Source organism: Chrysochloris asiatica, unplaced genomic scaffold, assembly GCF_000296735.1.
Source record: "Chrysochloris asiatica unplaced genomic scaffold, ChrAsi1.0 scaffold00340, whole genome shotgun sequence".
Taxonomy (NCBI): domain Eukaryota; kingdom Metazoa; phylum Chordata; class Mammalia; order Afrosoricida; family Chrysochloridae; genus Chrysochloris; species Chrysochloris asiatica.
In genome coordinates, this window is record NW_006408858.1 from 1,662,579 (window position 1) to 1,689,056 (window position 26,478).

The 26,478-nt window shown below is 54.8% G+C and overlaps 2 protein-coding genes across 2 annotated transcripts; both read right to left on the reverse strand.

The window, feature by feature from the left end:
• Positions 1 to 903: 903 nt before the first annotated feature.
• On the reverse strand, positions 904 to 12,721 carry ZDHHC8 (zinc finger, DHHC-type containing 8). Its single transcript, XM_006875818.1, has 11 exons — positions 12,618 to 12,721; positions 6,338 to 6,459; positions 6,024 to 6,181; positions 5,718 to 5,890; positions 5,419 to 5,521; positions 5,062 to 5,153; positions 4,794 to 4,935; positions 4,292 to 4,412; positions 4,095 to 4,204; positions 2,135 to 3,135; positions 904 to 1,075 (listed from the first exon to the last, which is right to left on the reverse strand). Exons 1-11 carry the CDS (start codon positions 12,719 to 12,721, stop codon positions 904 to 906), a joined length of 2,298 nt encoding a protein of 765 aa, XP_006875880.1.
• A 179-nt stretch (positions 12,722 to 12,900) lies between these two features.
• RANBP1 (RAN binding protein 1) lies at positions 12,901 to 26,041 on the reverse strand. Its single transcript, XM_006875844.1, has 8 exons — positions 26,027 to 26,041; positions 22,600 to 22,733; positions 20,256 to 20,413; positions 18,693 to 18,821; positions 17,781 to 17,846; positions 16,821 to 16,953; positions 14,108 to 14,248; positions 12,901 to 13,057 (listed from the first exon to the last, which is right to left on the reverse strand). The coding sequence occupies exons 1-8, from the start codon at positions 26,039 to 26,041 to the stop codon at positions 12,901 to 12,903; spliced, it is 933 nt and encodes a 310-aa protein (XP_006875906.1).
• Positions 26,042 to 26,478: the final 437 nt, after the last annotated feature.

A 26,478-nucleotide genomic window follows, 5' to 3' on the forward strand; every position in this document is an offset into this window, starting at 1 on the left:
CGTGTGCTTACTCTAGAGCCCCGACACCCAAGAAGTGCTTGGCCCCTGCAAACCCATCACGTGCTTTCCACATAGGCGCCCGTGGGTTCTGAGGGGTAGAGCCTGGGTTTTGGCATGCTATGCAGTGGGACTTGTCCAGTTTGGCAGGGAGGGAAGGAGGGGTTGGGTTGGATCCCTGGTGTCAGCGGCCTCAGGGCGGCATCAGCCTCCCAAGTCCGAACCCACCTACTCCCGACTGTCTCCCACAAGAGCAGAGGTTAAGGCTTCAGTGGATGCATTTCCTGGCAGCGGGCAGGGCAGCAGCAGCTGGGTGGGAACATGGCATAGCAGCTCAGCACACAGACACAGGGACACACGCCCACCAGCTGGGGTGAGACTGCACACATGGAGCGGGGACCCCCACCACAGCTACTGGATGTCAGAACCCAGAGCTGTCCAGTGAGAAGACGGGGGCTGGACTCCCTGCAGAGCAGCAGCTGTACAAGCTCCCATCTCCAGCAGAGTCTGAGAAAGGCAACATGTAGGAGCAGTGGGCCGTGTGGGAAACTTGGCCCAGCGGCCCACAGCCAGTCTGAGCCATCTGTAAGGGGAGTGGGTAGGGCCAAGACTGTTGGGAACTGGCCTGGTGATCACCTCAAGGGACAAAGTGATGGTGTTGGAGTCAAGCCTGGTGGAGGGAGGAGGCCACAGGCCAGGCCCACAGATCCACCGTGCTTGGAGTCTAGTCTCCCAAGGAGAGCAGACGGGTGGTGGGCAGACAGAGGGCCCAGGGACAAGCTTGTGGAGGTGTTCTCTCTCCTACTGACGTGTCCACACAAGGTGTGGGCAGAGAAGATGGGGTTGGGCTGCCTCTGTGGGCTCCCGGTCCCCATGATGCTGTGGCAGGCAGGTGGCGGGCAGTCCTCACACCGAGATCTCATACGTGGTTCCCCCAACGCCGGACACCTTCTTAACGAGCGTGTGCCGGACGGGACTGGCGGAGGGTCCTGGGGGGCCGGCAACAGGCCCCAGGCGGGCCAGGCCTGGGGACTGCCCATTAAGCTTACTTGGGGGGGTCTTCAGCTGAGGGTGGTCCCTGCATCAAAACAAGCACACACACACACAGGCACAACCGTGAACAAAGGACCACAGCAGGGACAGGCAGACAGGAGGCAACAGGACATCAAACAGACTCAGACACAATCACAGGCTCTGTAGGACCCTGGGAAGTCCTTGTCCTGAGTTTCTGTGGTCTTACCCGGAAATGAAGGGGGGCTGCTCGGTCACAGAGCAGAAGGACAAGCCTCGGCTCAGTCCAGTGCCTCCAGAGACCAGCCAGGATGTCAAAAGAGCTATCACCATTAGTTTCCCGACCCTGTGGTCCCTCCTCACAGACCACAGAGAACCCAGTAAGTCAAGTGGACTGAGTTGAGGACCTAGGGGTGATCCTGGCTGACCTCCCCCAAGACCTCAGGAAAGAGAGTCTATGCTCCAGCCTGCCAGTGTTGACCAAGGGAGTTCTGACCATCTTGGGCTCCTGAGACCCACATTGGGCCCTCAGGCTCTTTGACCCCCTCCCATAACATGGACCACCCACAGCTGCACATCCAGTCCCTTCTTGGCCGTGTGGCCTCAGCCTCCACCTCAGCCCACCCTCAGGTCTGCCAGGCCGAGAAGCGGTGTACATCCAGAGTGGTGCTTGGCACAGTCCCACAAGCAGGGCCGGCATCCCCACTGGGGGCCTGGTCCCAGCTTCAGTTTCCCCATCTGTGGGCAGGGCTATATGGTCTACCCAGGGCACACAGCAGGCAGGCCCAGGAGAGGCCTGAGCAGGCTCCCCGGGTTGGGTACAGGTACAGCCCCACCCTCACTGCATGCCCCAGGGCCTTTCCCTGCACGTTCCACATCACCTGGAGAGAATGCAGGTGCTGGGCTCAAGACGTGCCTGGGGGTCCTGGAAAAGGGTCACCTTGTCCCCTTCATTGATTTACAACACAGGCTGCCCAGGAGCCTTTGAGATGGCGGGAGGTCTGCTCACCCCAACACAGCCCTGAACCAGAAGCCGAAATGGGCCTCCCCAGCCCATGCCCAAGGGCTTGGTCAGCCAGCCACCGGCAGCTGGGGATCCCCTCACCACAACCCCTGGCACACCCACCTCTGCATGGTCAGTGAGGGCGGCGTCTCGGGAAGATCCGCATGGATGAAGGAGACAGCTTTGGGGCCTGCGTAGGAGGGTGAGCGTGGGGTGCTGGGTGGGGAAGGTGGTCCATGGCGTGCAGGCGACCTGTGTGGGCCGCTGCTTGGCCGGGGCCCTGGGGCATGGCAATTGGCCAGGTCGGCCTGCAGAGATGAGGAAGATGTCCTGGGCGCCCGGCTCATCGTGCTAGACAGGGAGGACAGTGAGGTCTGCAGAGCGGGGTTGCGGGCCCCCCCAAAACCAGGCCCTGACATGAGGTCGTCCCTGGAGCTGTAGCGCATTGGGGTGCCGCGGGGGCCCTCTGACAGTGCACTGGCCTGCTGCAGGCTGTAGGAGCTGGGTGCATCATAGACGCCTGAGTCGCCAAAGAGCGAGTCGGCCTGGGAGCGTAACAGCCGCTCGCGTTCCTCCCTGTCCTTGCGTTCCTGGATGGAAGCCATGATGGTTCTGGACAGGTTGTCATAGCGCACGGGTGACGGCTCCCTTGGCCGGGGCCCCAGCATGGGGCTGAAGCTGCGGGGTGGGGGCCGGGGAGGCTCACCCACAGCTCCCGGGTGCAGGTAGGAAGAGCGGTAGCCAGCCACCCCGGCTGAGGGGTGGGCAGGACAAGTGTGGCCCCCAGGAGAGGCGGGGTTGAGCAGGCTATCATAGGATAGGCTGCCATTGCGGTTGGGCAGTGAGTGGGGGGCAAAGAGGCCTCGGTGGGGCGTGGGGGGCCCGCCCTCAGCCTGTAGGGGCTGCAACGCCATGTGGTCCCCACCCCGCCGGCCTGCAGCCTTGAGGCTCAGAGTTCGCAAGGCGCCTGAGAAGGCATCAGCGGCGCTGAGCGGAGGGGACGGGGGGTAGGCTGTGTGCAGGTCACCGGGTGAGTAGTTGGGGAGGTCCAGGCTGGGCTCAGATGTAAAGTCCAGGCTGTGAATGCTGTCATCCCCCAAGGTCAGGGAGTCCGGCCCTGGGATCTGCAGGAGAGGAGGCACAAGTCTACCTACTACCTACCTGCCACCTTGCTGGCTGTGGATGACACAGTATCCTCCCCATGTCCTCCTGCCTCTCTGCCCAGGTGGTGGCTACAACTCTGCTGACAGGTAAACTGTGTGGCAGCCTCCAGACCTAAACTCGAGTCTGTCCGCAGCCACTTCTCCCAGCCCAAGGAAGTTAGGACAGGGCAGAGGAGAACAGGAGAGGCTGTGCCAAGGCTGTGGAGGTGGGCAAGCCAGAGGTCTCATAGTCACATGCCCAGGGTGCACAGTAGTATCTCAAGCCACGCCTGATCCCTACCAGCCAGAGAGTAGGGAGCTAGTTGTACAGCAGGAGCAGGAAGCACCCAGGCCCTGCACTCAGGGCAGCCACAGCACACGGGGAGGAGGGCTTCCTAGATATTCTGGGATACACAGGCCTGGGCTCGGGGCAAGAGTCCATGGAGCCTCAAAATCTGAGGGTGTGCAGATGGGGAGAGTGGGCCAACATGGTTCTGCACACTTGGCCATCCTCTGTGGGAGCCAGGACAATCCCAAGGAGGAGATGGAGCCTAAAGCCTGACCCCTGCTGTGAAACACAGGGAAGCCCAGAAGAGCAAACACATGCGGACCAGGGGAGGGGAGGGCCCAGCTGTCTCATGGAGTTCCCAGGGCAGCTGAATGCCCTATCATGAAAGTACAGGAAAAAGAATGGCTCTTTCTCAAATTCCAAATTCTTCAGAAGTCTCCCTGTGGGCCTTACAGAGTGACTCAGGACGGAATTCTAGGCATCCTCCTGGAGGCGGCTGCCTACTGAGCCTACAGGCGACACAGCTAATGGAGGGACGATTGGTGCCAGCCCACCCAGGCCCTGCTTGCCCTCCTTTGTCCACCCTACACCACCAGGTGGGGTCCTACAGGCACCCACAGCCTGTTTCCTGATAGGGACAGGCCTGCCTCACCTGCTCTCCCTGGCCACAAAAGGGCGCCGTGGGGCCCGTGGAGAAGGCAGGCCGGAACTTGTACATGGCTGGTGTTGGGGGGCTGGGCCTCTGTGCAGACAGGGCACTTTCTGTGTAGATGGATGGTGGTCAGATTGGGGCTGGATGGATCACCATTCCACACACACCCCATGCCCATTGGGCCACCCCCACCTCACCAGCACTGCCCCGTCGTGGGGTCTGCAGGTCGCTGCTAAAAGTGCCCGCCTCTACCTTCGGGGGCAGAGATGGTCCCAGGTCCATGGGCTTTTCATCCAGCTGATCCAGGTTGCCCTTGGACTGGGAGAGGTTGGGATCGGGTGTGGGCAGGATTGAATGAGACGCGGAGCTTAACTGGGGGGCTCCTTCCCAGGAGTCACCCAGCCCCCCCACCCTCCCACCTCTCCTGTTACTGTTCTTTGCCGCTGAGTCTATTCTGACTTGTGACACCCCATGTGTACAGAGTAGAACTGTGCTCCACAAGGTTTTCTGGGCTGTGGTGTTTTAGAAACAGATTGCCAGGCTTGTCTTCTGAGGTGCCTCTGGATGGATTAGAACAGATAACTCTTAGCTAGTCAGTGATGATTTCGCCTACCTCTTCCACACCCCTGCAACCTGCCTGGCTCCTTGCTCCCTGACTCTGACTCTCACCTCACTTCTTACCCACCCCAGGTCGCTCACCTTGCTGCGGCCCAGGCTGGCCTTCAGCCCATTGTCGCTAAGCTTGACCTTGAGTGGCATGCCTCGCTCCAGGAGCTCGGGCCGGAGAAAGGGTGGCTTCAAACTCACAGTGAGTGGCAGTCGAGGTGGCTCCACCATGTACCTGTACAGGGCAGGGGTCAACAGCCCACCCAAACACCAAGGCTAGAACGAATCAGGCTCAAGGGTCCTGACTGCCCACTCCACCCCCCAGCATGGATCCCTTGCCAGTCTGCCTGCCAGGTCTCACCGGGGTGCCAGGGGGCTGCATAGCACATGCTCCACGTTCCCAAAGCAGCCTCGGGTAAAGGGGTTCACACCCCCACGAAACTTTCCTGTCACCTGCAGATACAAGGTGGACCCCTCAGTCAACCTGGCCATCAAATGTCAAGAACAGGGCAGAGAGGTGGAAAGCAGAGTCAGCCCTGGGAAGCCGAGCCCACCCTACAAGGAGGGGTGGAGCCTCCAGACCCTGAATCTCTGCTGGTGGAGTGTCCAGAGTCAGGGGGGCACAGGAGGCAGGACAGAAGTCTCCTCCCATCAGAGATGCCCAGGCCAGCCAGCTGAGGGTAGCACCCACACCCATCCCCGGCCATGCAGTCTGCACCTGTTCATTGGTGGTGCGCCCCCGCGTGACCAGCACCACGTGGAAGCCGGTGAGACCGATGACAGGGATGAAGAAGAGGCCAGCCACACACATGACAGCCATTCTGGCCCGTTAAGGCCAACAGCATAGGGAGGACGTGGGGGACCCCATGGTGGGTGGGACAGAGCAGATGCCTACAGACAAATCCCCCACCTGCCTGCCCACCCAACTAGGGACCGGAGCACCCCCCTCTGAGCCCCAGATTCGTGTCCCTTGGTCTGCTGCTGAATTTTGGCTGAGAGCGTGGGGGCCAAGGATACGTGATGGTGGTGTGGGCGGCTCCCAGGCCCTCAGAGTGGTTCAGCACATAGACAAGGCCGAAGGCCACGACGCCCACCATGTGCGCACTGAGCGATAGCAGGAACAGGAAGAAGTAACGGTAATTGCGGCGCCCAATGCAGTTGTTGACCCAGGGACAGTGGTGGTCAAAGTCCTGGTTGGGAGTAGAGCGTCAGGGAAATCCCACAAGAGGGAGCTCCACAGGGGTGAGGGTTGGGGGGACATAGGGTAGAGGACAAAGTTGAGAAAGGGCTACAGGCCAGGCTGGGCAGGTGGCAGATGATCACCTCTACGCAGTTGTCACAGACGCTGCAGTGGGAGCAGCGGGGTGGGCGGTAGAAGTGGCACGTGGCACACCACTTCATGCGGACCTGGATACCCCTCACATCCACATTCTTGTACAGCGGGGCCCGGAAGTCGTCTTCCTTGTCCTCGTCCTCGTCCGCTGCAGACCAGAGGGGCAGGGAGGTGACTTCCTAGGTAGAGAAGCTACTCCTCACTCTCCTCCAGGTCCCCCAGTCAGGCCATCCCTAAGGGTCTCCCGTGTCAATCACTCACATTCTAGCAAAAGGAGATGAGCTGCCCTGGCAAGGGGCCCTACCTCGTGGGAAAACACCAGGGTCCATGAAGGTGGCCATGCTGAAATTGGCCAGGACAAAGAGGAAAATGATGCCATTGTAGACAGGAACTGCTGGGGACACAGCTCGTGTCAGCCACGGGCACCTGTAGTGGACAGCAAGCAGAGAGCAGGATGGGGGTGCAGGAGGGTATTAGGAGGGCTGTGTAGAAGGATTTGTCCGTGTGTGTAGGCTGCCACCTCAGCCTAGAGGTCTGCCATGTGTTCACTCAGCCACAAAGGCGATGTTTGTCCCCAAGGGCCAGTTCTGATCCAGGAAGCCACTTCAGAGGTGCACACGCTGTTAATGACTCAGCACACTGCTGAGGAAAGTGAGGCTTGGAAAGGCCAATGGGTCTGGGTGTCACACTATCCAGGAGGGGATCCCACAGCGAGGCCACATCTCAACCTTACACTGGTGGTGGGGCTGGGCAAGATCCTTGACCCTTCACAAGATGCACTGCCTGTGCGCTAGGGTGACCTGTCCTCAGCTCAACAAGAGCCCCCCATCAGGGAGATCCTGGGGTGTGAGGAATTCTGGAAGCCCCCAATCCTTATACGGTAAATGAGTGGGCGTCACTCCTGGTCTACTTTGGGCTACTGTCCCCTTAGTCTCCAGTGCCCCAGCAACTCCAGAGAAGTGGAACTCACTACTGCTTCACATCCTTTCATCACCTGATTTCCAGTGCACCCCCTCTCCTCAAAGCCTTCCTGGGCTTTTCCGTGCAGCCTGCCGTTCTGGTTGGGCATAGCTCCCAGGGCGGCAGGGGGGAGGGGGTCACTCTGCTGCCACTCTGCTCCTAGAAACCCCTTGACCTCTCATGGCCTCCACGTTTCCTCCTCCAGTTCCTGGATGAACCTGCGGGCCCAAATAGCTCTGCCTTTCTGAGGAGCAGAGGGGTCTAGGGGTCTGTCCCCTGCTATGAGCCCCTCAGCGGCTCCACTGATGGGGACATGCCCTGGCATGCTGTCCACGCCGGCACCCATGCCTGCTTTGGCCAGAAGCCAGCCATGCGCCTGAGCAACCGTGTTCCATGCAGCAGAACGTCGCTATTTTTAGTGAAAAGCAAAAGGCTATTTAAAGACTCTACTTCCCACGGCAGCACACCCAGCGGGGCGGGAGTTATCCCTGCTCTTTCTCCCAGGCCCAGCCTCAGGAGGTGAGAGGTGGGCACACACAGGAGGACACGAGGCTTCCGCCACACAGTCCCCACTGCCAGGAGCACTCTGCCTCTGTCACCTCTGCCCTGGTCCCTAGAGATGTTTTTCCACACTCCCCATCCTGTGGGCTGATGTGTCTGTGGCAATTCAGTAAGGAGCCGTTGGGCCCCTGCAGGGGTCTACACAGCAGGGCAGGAGGCATCGGTTTGGCAGGGAGGCAAGACGCCCCCAACAGGGAATGGGGCAAGCCCACCTAAAAGAGCCGATCAGTGCAAGTGGCCTTGCCACATTCCTCTGGAAAGGACTGGCTATGAAGCTCACACAAAGTAAAACTTCAGGCCACTTCCTGAAACCAGATGAGGAATTTCGAGATCAGGGCAGCAGGGCAATGAACTACAGGTGCCCCTTCACACTTGGGACTGCATGCCCTGGTGGAGGACGGGATGAATAAGCAGACACCTGGCCTAGCCTCTGCTGGACTCAGAGTGTGGCTGTTTGCTGGCCTACTCAGCACATCCCACCCTCGCAGACACTGCTCTCTTTGCCCACATTTTGCAGACAAGAGGAGGAGGTTTTGAGGGCTTAGTCACACACCTGGGACCTTGAGCTGGGCTGTGCTTCCTAACCCTTGAGACCTGTAGGGGCACACATACAGGTGGAGCTGAACCCCATGTGCAAACTCCCCACACTCATCAGTACTCATGGCACACAGGCCCAAGCAACCTGTACCCTTTACCCTGGGTTTCCCCCCTGGAACCTGCCTGGGTAGGTGGGACAGCAGTGAGGCCTGCAGCATTGTGATCAAGTGATTCCTGTTTGGGTGTGTAGGGTGGTCTCTTTCCATCAAAGGCTCATCAAACCAGGAGAAGGCAGCAGAGGCTTGTAGGGAGGGGCCCCCAGTCCTCTGTGACTTGAAGCCCTCCTTGCACCCCTGCCCAGCCCCCTGCCATCCCTAGTGCCCTAGGCACAACTGAAACCAGGACCAAGGGCTCCCATGCTCTTATCCCCTTCCCTACCCTTCAGGGGTGTCATACTAGAGCTCCAAGCACTAAGTCCCTAAATTCAACTGCTTCAGGAAACGTGTGTAGACGAAACAGTGGACATTCATGGGCAAAGACATGCACACACATACATGTATGAACACACGTACACAGGAGCCTGTGCATATACACAAGCACCCAATCACACACTCACCAAGACAAGGATACACATGTGCAGATGCACTATGCACAGATACGTACGTACAGCCATATAAGGGAGCTTCAAAAAGTTCAGAGGGAAACGGAACTAAAAGATCATGGAATATTTCCATGAACTTTCTTAAAGTTCCCTCTAAAGACAGGTAGACCTATGCACATATGGACAGCCCACTCAAGCCCACATACATAAACACACAAACGCAATTAAGACACCCAGTGGTAAGACATACTCCATGTGTGAACACATACATGTATATAACCATGCCCATGTGTGCACAATGGTGCACACACAAGACCACACATATGTGGGAACACATGCTCTTTTGGACAGTGGCATACACTTCACACATGTGAACAGACACATATGCGGGTGGACCTCCACCCTCTGCACTCCCAGACATGCGCCCAGCACACACCTTGGGCAGGCTCTCAGATTCTCTGGACCCCTCCTCATACCCAGCAAGCCCACCAACCAGGGAGTGCTTAGTTCATATCTGCTCTGGGGAGGGCTACCCTGAGAAGGCCCCCTGTCCCTCAACCCTGAGTCTGTCAGATCCAAGTCCTCAGATAGACAAGGCCACAGGTCTTCTGGGCTGTGATGGGACATCAGGCCTGCAGGATATGCCCTGCCCCAGACCCCTACCAGGCTGGGGGGGAGGCAGCAGTCTTCTCCTGTCACTCTCTCCCACAGGCCAGGCTGCAAGTCAAAGGAAGTTTCAGCTCTGATATGCCGGGCCTTCCCCCCTAACCCACCCACCCACCGTCCGCTCCCCAATGTCAAGGCCACGGGTCAGGACACGTGCCACGGACAGGGGCCCCACCCAAGTCAAAGCCCTGAACCTTGCCTGGCTGGGGAAGGGAGATGCCACCCAACTGCTGGGAGGGAGGTGCTTGACAGGGGTAGCCTGTGTGTCACAGCTAAAAGTGGAACGGAAAATTTTAAATCAGACGTTTCCGTTGAAATCAGGGCTTTCATTAACACTCTTTACGTTTGAGAGTGGTGCTTCCCCCAGGGAGCTGTTCACAACCAGTGGAGCAGCGGTCTGTCTTGGGCTGCTGCTGGGCAGGGCCTCTGGCTGCAGCTCCAGGGCACTCAGCCACCCATCTGACCCCTACAGATACCCTGGGAAAATGGGGAAACTGAGGCTCCAAAGGGCCACACACAGCTAGTTCCATGAGGGAGAGTCCATAGTTGTTTCCAAATGCAGGTACCACCTCCCCATGTGGCCCCAGTCAGTGGTTCCCTGCACCTGCTGGGGTCATTGTTTGTGGAATGAACTGGGAACCAGCCAACCTATCCTAGCAGCCTGGCCATGTTGCATCCAACATCCAACATCCAAGACAGACTGCTGACATTCAGTGGGTATCCATCAGTCATTATGCTGAGAGTGCTCTGTAGGAAGTAGGAGCAGGGCAAAGACTCTGCCTGGAGACCCTCAGAGCCAGCCCAGCACCTGGCCAGCCTGGTAATGTACCAGTGTACAGGGCAGCTGGAATCCAGGAAGACATCTAGGGGAAAGAGGTTCCCTGGAAGCCCACCTGGTGGTGTGCACCCCAGGGTGAGAGTAGGAAGAGGGGTACCCCCTATGGACATCCTTCTGGCATCCAGAGCCTTTTGGGGCCCTACTGGTCCTACCCCCAATAAGACAGACTCCCACCTTGAGTGACCCAGAGACTACCACCTGCATAGGCACCTGTCAACTCAGCACAAAGGAGGCACCTGGGACTACCACAGTGCGGACAAATGCAGAAGCCCACGAAGGAGGCAGGAGTCCTTAGCAGTCAGAGGGCTGAGGGCTCCCAATTCACTGTGTCCACCCTATCCCCTAGCAGAGTCCATGTCCCAGGAGTTGAGCCATCTCAGAGGGGCCATTCAGCCAGGAGAACTGTGTGGGCCCAGGAAGCAGGGCTGGCTGGGGTCAGGATACAGGGGAACCCTGAACCAAGGGGTGAATGGAGCTCTTGAGGTTCTGGTAGATGACCACTGCACACCCTCCACAGGACAGAGCCCCTTCTTCTAGACACATGTCAGTCGAGCCCAAAGCAGGCATATGCAAGGCTGGGAGAGGTGCAGGAGTACTCCCACACCTAAACAGCACTGTGCCTTTGAAACTGGAACCCCAGCTTCCAGGAACAAAGTTAAGGGAAGAAATGCCATGTGGCAAAGTGAGGCCAATATTTGTGGGCAGGTTAAGTTCTGAGGGAATAGTCATGTGACAGTCCCTCAGGTGCCACAAACAGTGTTTTAAACATCTGGAATCAATAGAAGGGATCAGGCTAGGGAGCCAACAGGCATACTCCAGCATGGCCCCAGGAGGTGCCACGGGGAGCCCAGGAAGAGAGGAGCCAGTCGCAGGAACCCAGATAGGGGTGCAGTGGACTCTAATTGCTTAAAAAAAACATCTCCCCATCTCAGTAGAGAACACGAGTTAATTTTAAAGTCTGGGAAAAAGAAGCTGAATAGCATTTGAGGAGTGACAAACCGAAACAGACTAGTCAAGGGACCACTGGGAACACCACCAAGACGTCCACCTTCAAGACTCCCACACTTTCTACCTGGCCTCTGGGACAGGACCAGAACTGGGTGGGATACCCTTCCTCCAAAAGCCCCAGCAGGACCCGTTCCCCTTGGCCTGTAGCCCTAGGACCTGCTTCCCAGATCCCACCCACCACTGTTCCTCTCCTTTCCCCAGCCTCCAGGGGCCAGCAGAATCTGTGTGACAAGAAACATGCCTGCTTGTCCAATCCAGAAATAAGCCCATCCACACAGGCCTTTTTTAAACACACTCTCAAAGTCTTCAGCGCCCACCCCAGGGTTCCTACCTCAGTTCACACTCACTCTTGCTAAAGTGAGAGGGGACCCCGCCCAGGCAGCTTCAAACTCACTCACTCAGTCACTGCCTCAGGGTACATGCCTTCTAGCTGTGGGCACCCCGCCCCCCACCCCTGCCCCCACCAAGGCCTCAGTCCCCAGGAAAGCTGTCAGTCTAGCCCCTGGGCTCCTCCTTGGCTGTATGGAGGAGGTGGTTGTAGGTCTTCAAGGTTGAAGCCGGGAGTCCCTTCACCCTCTTCTCATGCCTGAATGATCCTGGGGTTGGGAAACACCACAACCACAGCGAGGTTTCCTTGTCTGCATTGCCAAGGAAATGGTCTGCAAGCCAGTCCATTTCTCAGATACAGAGTTGAGGCTGGATGGCCCAGGACCATGCCTACCCTTTGCCCCAATCCTAAAAGCTGATCTCACGAGGGGTCCAGTACCCTGCCCCAGAACCAAAATTCCCAAGCCAATTCCACTGTTGTTGAGTGGATTCCAACTCAGCCACCCTGTAGGGCAGAGTAGAACTGCTCAGTTTCCAAGAATGTCAATCTTTACTGAAACCAGCATGCTCATCTTCCTCCCGTGGAGTGGCTAGTGGGTTCGAACTAGTAGTTCCGTGATTAACCCTCGATGCCACCTACGCTCCCTTGCCCCAGGACAGGCTGTACAAATCTATCCCTAGGTGTGGCCTGGCCTAGACTCTGCAGTGTGGCCATAGGAGGGCAGAGGGCCCAGTACACTTCACCCACCCACGTCTGAGGGGCAGGCACGTGTCACCAAGTCCACACCTACACGGCACATCTGGGCTTTGGCCCAGGCCAGGCAGCCTGGGGACTCCTTGCAGAGAGAGCTGGTGGCTCAGGGCGCCCACGTCCCCGTGGGGGTGTGAAGAGCTGTAGCCACACCCTGGGAGGCTACTATACACAGAGCCTCACACCCAGGACCTGCCTGGCACCTTGGGGAGGGGCCTCTGTTGCCTCCCTGGGAAGGGCGCAATCACAGCCTAGCTAGTCTGCCCATTACAGGAACTCCCGTCCGGCCCAGTCCCTTGTCCCCCATGCCCGCCGCCCACCCAGCTTGGACTCACGTGAACACGAAGAACAAGGTGCTGGAGCCGACAAGCAGCGCAGCGGCGGTGGCCACCGGGATGTACTTGGCGGGTTTGAGGCGCGTCCCGGGGCTGCGGGGCATCCTGGGCGCCGCGCCGCCGCATCCCTCCCCAGCGCCGGGCAGCCGGGCGGGTAGGACGCGGCGCAGGACCCAAGGCGACTGCAACGGCAGAGGAAATCCCACCCCACGGGCGGCGGCGACGGCGGCGCCGCGCTGATGTCAGCACGCCCCTTAAGGTGGCGCAGGCGACTGCGGACCCACTAGGGGACACCCGCGCCCTGCCAGGCCCCGCCCCGCGCACGCGCCTTCTGGCCTCGTCGGTGACCCCCGCGTCGCCCCTTCTCCACGACAGGCCACAGGATCACTGATCGTCGCATACTTCCCAGCTCCGGGTCTCTTCTGCTGTGTTCTTTGCTCCTGGGCAGGGAAGCCCCTCTTCATCACAGGTTCTTAGCTTTCTCCAGGGTGACAGGGTGAGAGAGGTGACACAGCAGAGACCCCTTGTGTGTCCATCTGTGTCCACCTGCCAGCTCTCAAGTCACTCAGTGGACACAGTAACCTAGGGGTGACCAGGCAGTGAGGGGCAACTGGGAGAGGGCTGCTGCATTCAGCCCACATTGCAGGGTGGTACATGGGAGGATTGTGTGGGTGGGAGACCCCAGGCATGGGAGTGAGCACGGGTATTCTCCCTGGGGAAGTAAGGGGCCAGGCTCCCCACTAGGAACACTGGCAGGTTGACCAGCCTGCAGCAGGAAATCCCACCCACTGCTGCCATAGCTTAAGGTGGACCTGCGACCTTGCTGGGACTGGAATACACACACACACACACACACACACACACACACACACCCCTAGCCTGCTAGACCATCACCATGCCCCTTGCCTGAAGGGCCTGATGGCTGAGACCTGGGTCAATTGGCTGGTCCCTTAGCCAAGTCCTGCCATTCCCTGGGGGACCCTGTTCACAGAAACCTCACCCTCCCTGGTCCTTGTACACTCCTCTGCAGTTAGGACCAGTGTGACCCCATTGGTCACTCCTCCTGTGTATTGCCAGGGATGCTGGGGCTCCCTGGCCTGGGGCCCCTTCCCTATCTCAGCTCCCAGTAAAGGCAACCCTAGGGGATCAGGGAAGCACAGACAAAGAGGTGAGTTTTTCTCATTACCATCCTGGTGACTGGTCACAGTCCCGTGAAGGGAGGCTTATACTAACAGGCACTCTGAGCAGTGGAGCAGGCCCCAGGCCATGAAGGTGAGCAGAGACTACCCATAGATGTCCTTGAAGGCTAGGAAACACAAAATTAAAAGGCCACACATAAAATTGCTCCAAAACTGGGGACATGACCTGTCCTCTTCCCCACAGTCTGGCACACACAAGCTCCAGGCCTCCAGGAAATCCCACACCCCCAGTGGGCTCCCCAAAGGAAACAGAGCCCCTGGATACAGGTCTGCAAGGTGGATTCAGCTTACTTCCCTGGGCTGAGGGTCCTGGACATCATGCCCCCACGGTGAGAGCCCTCTTCTCCAGGGCAGCCTGGCTGGCAGCGAGGGTAGACCTGGCTACCACCCAGCACGAGGCCATGGTCGTTGCCTTCCAGATGGAGGATCATACTGGGGCCGAAAACCAGTGGGCTAGCTGAACTGGGCCACTTGGCAAGACCTCATTGAATCAGTGCCACCCAAGGCTGCTGCAAACCCTACAGCCCAGCTCCCTTGCCATGGAGCAAGGAAACCCAGCCAAAAGCATCTCCAATCCATGACCCATCAACACTTCTAGGCTCAATTTTTATAGTATCTTGTCCTGTTGGGGCACTGCAGGATAAGCACTAGACCGCAAGTTCAGTTTGAACCAAAAGGGCAGTGATTCAAACTCACCAGCCACTCCTCAGAAACCCAATAGAGGGCTGCTGAGTTGAAACCAATTCTGACAGCACTTATCAACAGATAGCTGTTAGTCTTGGTGTAATGCAGGTTAAACACTGGACTGCTAACCGCAAGACAGTTAAAAATACCAGCGGCTCCTTGGAAACCCTAAACATGGTCATTATTATGAGTTGGCATCAACTCAACTGCACCACTTAAGCACAACAGACAGCTGCCAGAGTCCTGGTGTGGTGCTATAGAACAACCATAAGGCTGGCAGTTCAAACCCTATACAGGGTCGGAGTCTGAACTGACTGGCACATAACAAAACAGCTGTTAGGGGCATTTTGGGTACATCACCCTCTAAAGGCATCCACCTACATACAGCTTTGTCCTTCCTGCTTGTCCTGGGACTGCTAGGGCCTAGGAGAGGAGTCCTTACATATCATCTCTTGTCCTGTCCCCATGTGTAACTTTCTGTAAGCTATTTCAGAGTGAGCAAGCTCACGTCAGTATACCCAGCAATCAATATCTGGTGGCACTGTGGGTTATTTGTTGGGCTGCTAACTATAAGGTCAATGGTTCAAACCCATCAGCTGCTCCATGGGAAAACAATAAGGCAGTCTGTTTCTGTTAAGATTGGCAGCCCCAAAAACCCTAAGAAGCAGTTTACTCGTCCTATAAGGTGGATTTGGGTTGTTTGGGTGTCATCTCTCCCATCATCCCAAGGGGCTGATGTCCAAGTCCCCCCACCCCCACCTTGGAGACCTATTTAACCACCTGACACAAAGGAGGAAGTCCAGGAGTTACATGGATGTGATGTTTATTTTATGGGAATACAAAACCAGGCCAGGGGGTTACAACCACCATTCTCTGCTGACAAAGTTGATCCCACCCCAGGCCCCCAAGTGCCTGCTGGCTTGTAGGCACAGTCCAAGTCTCTAACGGAGTGTGACTGTCACAGATTCGCAGGATAAGGATGTAGCATCACAATTCTGTGTCCCTAAGATAGCACCTCAAAGCACCCAGCATCTCAACACATCTTCTGTGTGGGACATACTGTTCACCAGATCCAAGGGAGACCATGCCATGACGCCCAGGCACACAATGCAACACAGATGGCCAGGGAGCCTTCCGCCAGAGGTGTGAGGTGTTGAAGCCAGAGTGAGGCTTAGTTGGGAGCAGGGAGACCCTGTGAAGCACCTCTGGCTCATGGCCACAGAGTACAACTGGAGTATGAGGCCCTCTCAGGTCTACAGCACCTCTCACTGGAAGATGGGCCAGTCTGTCCCTGGAACACCCCTCTCACCACCACCAGGGCAGGGTGGCCAGGACACACATTCTTGCACTCCAACAAAACCAGAGTTGTGAAAGTGCCTCCACACCAACTATTCTTCCCAACTGGTAGATGCCTAGAGACAAACCCAGTTACCATGGCACCAAGGGTTTTTTCCCCTAGGGCAGTTCCCACCCCCCACCCCTCAATCAACATCCCAGGAGAGGTGCTTATTGTGGCTTGTGACAGAAGACCTGTGTGACATGGGGCTGGCCAAAGCACATCCCCAGGCCCACCTGTTAGCTGTTCTAATGGTCTTCCAATTCTTCTCTGCCCAGCACAGCCTCGAGACCTCCAGACCAGAGCAAGCTCCACCTCCCACACCTCCAGCAGCCTCAGCTTACCTCTATAGCACAGGGCCTAGCCTTGTTCTGTGCTCTCAGTGACCAATGGCCACTTATGGCCACTGGGCTCCAGTTGCCCCACTAGCACCAAGAGTGCCACAAATTCCCAAATGTCCAAGAGCCAGCCTCAGCACGCACCTGAGAGAGGCCCAAATAGTACCTGGGACAGCTACCAGCCTGTCACTGCCAACAAAACTCACGTTCACACAGACACATTTATGTGCGCACACTCACAACACACACACCACACTCTCAGAAGACAGCCAAGCCCACAGGTACAGTGACAAGCAAGCACCCAAGCCACCAGTCTTGCTTGCCGATACCATTATCAAATGCAGTTTTTATTCTCTAGTTTTGATGACTATAAATAAGTGTTTCCACTATGGAAAAGAAAGTTAGCACAGTACATTTTCATGACTGGGGGAATGGATTTTCTGAAATCATCTTCAATAGGACAAAAACTCCAAGAGAGAGAGAAAAAAACCAATCTGGATGTTGGGAGCTCGAATAGCTTTATATAAAGTCCCTTGTAAACAAAACAGAATAAAAATAAATCCAAAAGAAGAGATAGGATAAAAAAATATTAAGAAAAAGAAATTAGAAAAAGGGAAAAAAAAATAATATTAAGACCATTTATTGCTTCTCTTCAGTCTTCTCCTTGGCATCTTCCCCATCAGCCACCTTGGTCCCTGGAGCCTCCCCATTCTCCTCCTTCACCGAAAGAGATTCTAGCTTCTCGGCCACCTTTTCAGCATTGTCATTTTTACCCGAGCCTGCAAAAGACACCAGTGAACACTGAGAAAACGGAGAGAAACAGGTACAGTGAAGCCTGTGGGAGCCAGAACTCAAAGGGACTGCCTGATTTTGTGCAGGGGTCTCATCTGCTGAGGGGGATCTGTGGGGAGCTGGGAGAGGGCAGTGGCTCACCTGGCCCTCAGACCCAGCCTAGCACCTGCTCTGCCTCATCACCACTTGTACATTGCTGTTTAATTGGTGGAAAACATTAGCATTTTCCTTCCTAGGTAGGTTTCTGCCTCATGCAGATTCTGGATCTTGGATGGTATTCTGTAGTCCACACATGGAGACAGTGCCATTTGTGGTAAAGGCTGGAGGTGAGGCCTCACCCCACACTCCCTGGACCCTTGGGGATGCTGCAACTTGGGACAAATTCCCCACAGGCCACTTCTCTGCCATATTCTCAGTGGGTGATATTAGCCAAGGTCATCTCTAGGCTGAGCTTGTCTCCTCAGTTCAATCATCAGGAAGTGTTGCTCCCTCCCTCCCTCCCAGGGCTCAAGAGCTGGTAGCTTCTTGTGGCCCGTGCCTGGTCCTGACAGGACCTCAGGCTCTGACGGGATACCTGTTGGAGCACTGTGACCTGGCTCCCTGCTTGAAGCACCTCCAGCCCAGTATCCACGTGCATGTGGCTGGCACACACACATGTTTCCGGGAAGCTGTGTTGCCTCGGACAGGCCGAAGTGCTAACAACAACCCGGATGGTTTCTCTGGCAGACAGAAAAAGCACCGGGCTGGGATTGCAGTCGGGTGCAGAGTGAGTCTGCGAGGAAGTTCCCAGTCCCCATGTACAACAGCACATCACCTTTCTTTTCTCGCTCTTCTATCTCTTTCCTGCACTCCTCAAACTTTGTTTTGAATTTCTGTGCATCTGAGGAAAGAAGACAAAAGTACGTTGTAAGAATCCCAAGCAGTCTCAGTGAAGGAAGCACATTCTAAGCCATCTGAACAGGTAGGACTCACAGCAGGCCCCCTCACATGGCGATTCCTGACCTAAAGGACAACCTGGACTATCTGATGTGCAGAACCCTCTGGGTTCTTGAGCTCAACAGGCAAGAGCTCGGGACTTCGAGCAACCAAGGAGGTACCCTTCCACACCAGGAGCCCCTTGCTCAGCCTTCCTGAACCCTGCAGGACCCAGCTTGTGAAAACCCAGAAGACCTCCACACTGGGCAGACCTCACTGTGAGCCCTCAAAATCAGGTAGCTGTGCACAAGATATGCCGCTTGCCCGGGTCCCTACCCAAAATGCCCCCATCCACACCCCTCAGGCATGAGCAGAGAGCAGTTCCAGAAGTCAGGCTCACAGTTCCACACCCTGATGAAAACACAAATGTGAACTTAAGGATGATGTGGCTCAGTAGCAACCTGATGACCTCATCTTGTCAGAAACAACTTAGCACTCAACTGCCTTGGGTTGGCCTGGGCCCAGCTCCAGGTCACAGCTCAGACTGCCCTCAGGCTCATCGCTCTGGGTCTCACATACAGCCTTCTACATGCACTTTTCTCTTCCTGCTGGTACTTAATTCCTCCCTCAAACAGTGACATTGCTAAGAGGGCGTTTCCAAAAAAAAAAAAAAAAAAAAAAAACTCAATGGAAAAATCCTATTCATCTTTTAATTCCACTTTTCCACTAACTTGCTGAATATTCAATGCACCATTAAGCCAGATAACACCAGCGAGCCCCACTCCCCCAGGTGGAAAGCCATGCTACATACTTTCAGCATTGAGGAAGCGGATGGCAAGCAGCTCTGGCTTGGGACACTCATCGGCGAAGTCAGCGTGGGTGTTCCAGACCCAGGCTCGGTCGCTGCCTGCATTCGGCTTTAGCTCCATCAGTGGTGTAACTGGGGGAGGGAAGAGAAAAGTCCAGAGAGACCTGTGTAGATCCTATGAGGCCCACCTACCAGCAACTCCACCAAACCCTGTCCTGGGGCAACTTGAGAAAGACCTGGGGTCCATCAACCAAGCCCAGACAAAGTTCCCTAGGACACAGTTCTTACCTACAGCTTTTAGAAAAACCCTGATTCATTCTAAAACCAGGACTGGCCAAAACCCAAGGCAGAGGAGGCTGCCCCCTGACCACGAGGACAGCTTAGCCAGGGTCTTCAGTGCCCAAGCACCCCTCAGCCTCATGTCAGACTTGAAGGCCAATCGGGAAGTAGGAGTAGGGCTAGTGGAGGGAGAACCCAGGAGAATGGGCAGGAGCCTTCAGACACTCCCAAGCTCCCATTGTCCAAGCCCACAGAGGACAATGCCTCCATAAACAGACAGAGATTCCTAGTGACAGACACCCACCATCCACGGCCCCCCAGAGAGAAAGGCAAACACACATCTATCCTTCTCCAGCTGAGTCCCAGGGCTGCTGAAGACCTCAGGGCAAGTGAGGGAACAGGTCCTGCATCAGACAGAGGGATGCCCCAACAGAGCCCCTGGAGGACAGACAAGAGCATCCTGGGGCCCTGGCCTGATCCATGACTGGGTTTCCCTGCAGGACTCTGCACCCACACCTCATCCCTACACCCCACACGGTGAGATGGATGGCCCTCCATGGATGCACCTGCCCCACCCAAGCTGCCCACCAGGCCAGTCCCTGTGTCCAGTGACAACTGGACCAACAGACAGCTATGCAGGAACAGATAACTCCTCTCACAAAAACAACCTGGCCCCTAGCCCAGGCTTTAGTGGAGAGGAGCACAGGGAGAACACTCAGGTTAAGTGGGCTGAGAGCTAGGCTGAAGCTCCATCATGCCTGGAGTATACAGGGTGTGGGGTGCTCCTGGTGCCCTCATGGACATATTACGTCCAACAAATGCACAGCAAACACCAGGCTGGACCAAGGAAATGGCTTTGATGCTGCTTCTTCTGAAGACACCAACGCACAGAAGCAGGCACAGGACCCTCAGGTACCACTAACATTGCCTTTGGTGGCCTATCCAGACCCTCAAAGGTGAGCCTCATCCACCACTGCCACTGTCTACAGTGCCTCACAATCACCTCCTCCCTGTTCTGTGTCCCTTCCCAGAGCCGAGCACACCAGGGACTGTGCACGCATGCATCCTATCTGCCATGTGATCACCAGCCAAGTTGTCTTGCTGGCCCCAGTCCTGTTTTTTAGCCCTGTGGTAGGCATGCTCTCAGCTCAGAGGCCACTCTAAAAACCTCCTTTCCTATTTAGACTCAGAAAACACACCACAAACATGCCCCCCTCACTCCCTCCCAAGATAAGCGCTTCCGGTTCCTGTCTGATACCACATGGCCAGAGGAGCCCCAGGACTTACTGTAGTGGTTGGCGCATATCTTCAGTGTCTTGTCCCTACGCATGAGAAGGCGGATGCTCCCCTTCTCCTTATGCCTCAGGAGCTTCACGTCGCCGGTGCCTCTCTCCTTCCACTCGGGGAGATCATTTTCTGAGGCAAAACGGTATAACTTTGCCCGCCTTTGAGAGAAATCATTACATGAGAGCTTAGATACACTCACTGATGAACAAAGGAATTATAAGACGAAGTTTCTAATTATTCCTACAAAGAATATGTGTTTTTTGTACAGTGTGGACCTTTCTTATGTCAACAAACACCCCCCCCCCCCGTAATTAGGAGATAAGAGGTTCAAAATATGAAGAGTGGACGACAGCTCACAGCTCAACACAATTCAAAATGGTTTAGTTTTACAATAATAAAGAAAAGCTCAATTATACAAATGAAACATTCTTTCCAACAGTCACATGCTTGACCTTTCACACCAAGGACAACAGCTCAAGGTGGGCACTGTGGCTACCCTGAGCGCATGGGTGTCTCCATTTAAAAGCAGGTGCAGCAGGGTGAGCACTCCTCTCGGCAGATGGCCACAGGGACGTGGTAAGGAGGCAGGCAGGCAGAGGCTGAGTTCATGTATGGCCAGCCTCAATCACTAGATGCTGCCTGCATGTCACCTAGCCCACCCAGAGAAGGGGCCACCCGCTGGCCTCTGCTGAGTCAACCAGACTCTGGCGCCAATATCCAGCTTTCCTGACCCCAAGCACCCTCTCACACTACCACATACCTTTTTTATCCAAACGAGCCCCTAGTTCCACACAGCTCAAAAGGTCCTGGCAGGAGCCCAGGCCTTGGGGCTCACCAACTCCCTCCCTACCCTGCTCACCATACCACCACTGCCCCTTATGGTCCCACAAGTCTGCTTTTCTTGTTTCTGTTACGGCTTCTGGGCACAGGGCAGCAAACTCTGCTCCAAAGTACCGCCTAACCCACGTACATCAATTCTATTACGGGAGCCCTAGCCTAAAAGGTCAGTGGTGTGAACCCATGAGCTGCTTTGCAGGAGAAAGATGAGGCTGTCTGTTGCTGCCAACATTTACCATCTTGGAAACCCTATGAGGCAGTTCTACTCTGTCCTACAGGGTTTCTGGAACTCAGAACTGATTTGACGAAAGTGGGTTTGGGGCTTTGTTTGTTGTGTCCTCCCAAGGTCTCAGAACAAGATGCTCCTGTGAGCTTTAGCAGAGTGAGGGCCAAAGTATGACAGCCTAATGTGCTGGCCTCACTTCCCACAGGAAGGTCTGCACCCATGAAGTCACCTCCAGAAACTGTGGTGGTATTTCTGGGCAGGGCATAGCCTCAGCAGACCTGTGTCTTTTCGGGGGGATACCCACCACCCTCAGAGACAAAGGAGCATGAGTGCTCCCCTTTCCTGGCCTGTGGGGAGGGGTGGGGGGGAGAGTGTGTCACACAGTGGTGATTATCTCTGCTTTTTCCTCACCCCACAGCCAAGCAATCAGGGATCCCACACTTGGGGGGAATATCCCTACAGAAGACTTGTAGGGAGGTTCCATCAACTGGAAAGGAAAAGACTACACCTTACTTTCAGCAATGTGTAACTGTGTCTAAGGCTCCCGCAGTTCTGAATGCGGGTCACAGGTGCAGCAGTCTGTGTCTGCCGTTTTCTTCAAAATCACACCTATCACTGAGGCTTTTCATAGAAGGACCACCAAGGAGCACTCGCACCATGATTTTCAAAATGGAATCTGGACTGTATTCCAGCATCCCCACCCACCTCCTTTATACTCCAGGCATTACTCTGTACTGCTGAAAACATTATTTTCACTCAGGAATTCATAATCTTCTGAGTGCCAAAGGGGTCCACATTCCTCAAAGGGAGGGGAGATGGGGAGCCAAGCCTCAGTGGATGGAGCAGTAGTGACGGATGAGCCACCAGGCTCATTTCAAACACCTTAGAGGTCCAACGAAAGGTGCTTGACACTTGTAAAGTATCATGGGTATAACCTTACCCTAGTGTGGTGCTGTGGTCAGTTTGAACTGTAAGGTGGGTGGTTCAAGTTCACCAGACGCTCCTCAGAAACCCTATACAGGATCGCTATGGGTCAGAACCTACTAGATGGCACTTAACAACAAACATATCTTTTTCTAAGGCAATGTATTGGTGTCCTAGTGTGGCACTGTAGGATAAGCACTGGACTACAAGGGCAGTTGAACTGTAAGGCTGGTGGTTCAAACTTATCAGCTACTCCTTGGACACCTTATACAGGATCGCTGAGTTGGAACTGACTTGATTGCACTTACCAACAACCAACAAGGAAATATCAGCTGATTTAAATTATTTCCAACTTACATTTTAAAAAGTTCCTCTTCATCTTCCTCCAGCGTTTTAATTTCTTGTTCAGGAAGGGACACTATCGGCTCAAACTGGGGGTCATGATTGGACTCGTCTACGTTTTCGGTGGTGTCCCGATCCTCGTGAGAATCCTGGGGAGGGTACACAGAGGTGACTCTGCTGGCTCACCTGCGCCAACAGTGTGCACCCATGAGGACACGCAAAGTAGGAATTGAAGCCCACAGCCTTTTACACCAAGAAAAGTTTGCATTGAAGGCCCAGCGCCACAGAATCACCAGGTGAGTGTAAGAGGTAACTTTAAAAAGTTTGTGGAAAAATAAATGATAAAAGAACCTGATTTTTCCACCAATGGTTTGAAGCTCCTTTCTTCTCAGAGCAAGGCACTGGATTTCAGCCCCCTCCTCAGGTACACAAGCATCAACCCCGTGGTGGGCCGACTTGACTGGGACACCTAAATCATGGCCACCCACTTACTAAGTGAGTGGCTGGGCAAAGCCCACTCATCCCTCTGAACCTTAGTTTCCTATCTGTACAATACAGGTTGTGCAAGGATTACAGGACGCAAGGGCAGATTAAAGAGGGCATCAATAAGCGTGTCACTCTCAGAGCCAAAAGGAAACCTTTGAGTTCTTTATAAACTGAAACTATTCATGCTCATGCTCTTACTGGACAAGAAAGCAAGGAACCAGAACATGTCATAAAAGTTGGCCTTTTTCCTCTAAAAGGTAAAAAAAGCAGATGCTACTTACATGTAATTCAGAGCTGCCAGCAATTTTACCTTGCCTTAGAAAACCAAGGTGATAAGTCAAAAAAGATATTGTGCAGAGGAAGGAAGGGGGAACAAAATATGAAGCAAGCTCAACTTTTGTGGTGCAGTCAGCAGAGTGTTTTTGGGCTAGCACTGTGGGAGTGGAGATGCAAATCAGATGGTTTATCATCTGCATAGGTAACCCTGGTGTTACTGAGGAAAAAAAAAAAAAATCAAGATTATTCTGCTGTTCTTAGGTGGCAACTCATAGCAATCCTCCCCATATACAACAGAGTGAAACTACCTAGTCCTGTTATGTTTGAGTCCATTATTGCAACTCATTGAAAGCCTTCCTCTTTTTTAACGACCTTCCACTTTACCAAGCATGACATACTTCTCTAGGGACTGGTCCCACCTGATGACATGTCTAAAGTGTCATGCATGTGAACAAGTCATAAGAAACCGTTATTAAAAAACATTAAAATATGAAACTATAGTTGTTTCTCAATATATCTGTTGACTAAGCTGATAACGTGACATTGTGTGATAAGCACCAGATTGCTAACTATAAGATATCCAGTTCAAACCCACCAGTCACTTCTGGAAAACCCTATACAGAGACACTATGAGTCAGAATTCACTCAAAATCACTTAACAACAGGTCTTCCACCACTTCCCCCAAATATTTCTGCGCTCCATTTACACCATGTCGAATGGCAGTTTAGGCATCCTTGAGGGACTCAAATCATGTTCCTTTGAAATGCTCTTAGGGTTGTAGGAACAAAAAGGAAACTGATGGGCAAGATCAGAGCCGTAGGGTGGACGGGGTAATGTTTTCCAAGAAAATTGTAAGGCAAGCATACTGTTATGACGGGGGAAAAAAAAAATTCTTGGCACAACCTTCCTGGCCTTTTCCTCACCAATGCAGTTTTCAAAAAATTTAACGTGCCCTCGTGAGCATCCTGTGTCCTTCAAGAAAATCTATCAAGGTGACCCCTTTGGAATCTCAAGAAAAGTTGCCATGACCTTCTGAGCTGATCTCTCTGCCTTGACTTGAACTTATCCAGCAGATCCACCCCCCCCTGGAAGCCACAGTTTTGACTGGACCTTTTTTTTCTTTTCCTAATGACACCATAAGGAAGGAGCTGTGGTAGCATAGTGGTTAATCGGGCTGCGAACCTTAAGTTCAGCGGTTCGAAACTACCAGCCGCTCCATGGGAGAAAGATGAGGCTTTCTGCTCCCGTAAAGATTTACAGCCTCGGAAACCACGTACAGGGTGGGTCACTATGGGTTGGAATCGACTTGACAGCATTTGCATTTAACAACAACAAATGACACCATGGTGGTTGTTGTGGTGTGCCACCACCAAAAGCGCCCAAACCCAATATTATCGAGTTGATTCCGACTAATAGCAACCCTACACTGGAATTCCAAGACAGCAAATCTTTATGGGAGTAAACAGCCTCATCTTTTTCACTTGGAGTGGCAAATGGGGTTTGAATGGCTAACCCACAGAACTTGTTTATAGCCATCCACTGATTGTAGTGACATGTTTAAACACATTTTGTTTGGAATAAACCTATGCAAAAGCTACAACTCCAGCAGCAACACTTTTAATTTACCCTTGTGAATTAAGTCAGTTGAGCGACACAATTAAGCACTCTAGTGCTAAAGTTGTTGTTAGTATAGTGCCATCGAGTCAGTTCTGATTCATAGCGACCCTATTATCAAGGAGCAGATGACATAAAGGTTGGCAATTCAAATCCACCCAGAGGAAGTAGCCTCGGAAAAAAGGCCTGGCAATCTACATCTCCAGTCAATAACTCAATAAAGCAGAGTTCTACTCCTACCCTGACACACATGAAGTCGCCTTGAGTCAGAAACAACTCTACGTCAAATTTTTTCTTTTAGTGCTTCTCAAAATTGAACCACAAATGGACCTCTTCCCATGGGGAGCGGAAGATACTGCAAAATACAAATCATAACGGGTTCAATAGGGCACAAAGGATTCGTGTTTTTGGCTCGGGCTTTGCAGAACACGTGACTTGGCGAGCTACAAATCTGTAAGAAACACCCAGACTGCACTACCAGACTCAAACCGGAAAAGAAAGTATCTTTAAACTACTTTATACTGGCTCGACTTCGGCCAGCTCACCCAAGCAGACACGGGCGACAACAAAGCCGCCTCATCCAAGGCCCAGAGTACCTAGATGAACTGCGAGCTTTTGCCAGCAGAGACCTGCGATGGGTGGATGGGGTCAGGCAGAAGGACAGAATGAATGAAGTGCTGTGTGGGCGACATAAGAGACGGAAGCACGGTCGTGGGCCCTGCAAGTGGGCCGAGCCGTAGAAAATCGAAGGCCCGGCCCAAGTCCTCGGCAAGTGGGGCCGCTCCGTTGGGTGATGGCAGACGCCCCGCCCGCATATGGGCCGCCCCAAGGTCACGCAGGGGCCCCCAAAGCCCCCGGGGCCTGCGCACTCGGGGCCTCCAGGCCGCGTTCTCCGCAGTCCCCATCCGCGCCCCAGAGGCCCCGCGCGTTGTAGGCTCTACAGGCCCCGTGGCCTCAGGCCGACAGGGGTTGGCGAGAACAGCGCGGGACCGCCCACGTGGCCATCGATAGCGACCCCGGCCCCTCCGTCCCCTTCGCCACGGCCCCGCCCGGGTACAGCCCCACCTTGGCGGCCGCCATGGGGGCGCGGCGGCAGTGACGGCGGCGGCAGCAGCTCGACTGGTGCGGTCGTCGCTGGCTCCGTGGCCTCTTAGCTGCTGGTCGTGGCTCCTTCCCTCAGCGTCTGGCGCTGGTACCTCCCGCCCGCCCGCTTTTCACTCCGCCCCACGACCCGAACCCCGACCCCTGACCCCGGCGGCGGGAAACGCGCCGCTATTCAAAACCCGTGCAGCTTTATTGACTCCGGCAGCGGACACTTATTGTCCGGCCTACCCCGCGCTTCCCGCCAAAACGCGCGCAGCGCGTGCTCGCCTCGAGAATGCGCACTCCCGACGGTCCCTGCGTTCATTTCCGCTCTGCGGCGCACACCCTTCGCACAGGCGAAGCCGACCGAAGGGGAGGGGTCTGAGCGGACGCGTGGTGATGACGTCTACGGAAGCCAGGACCATAGAGACGCG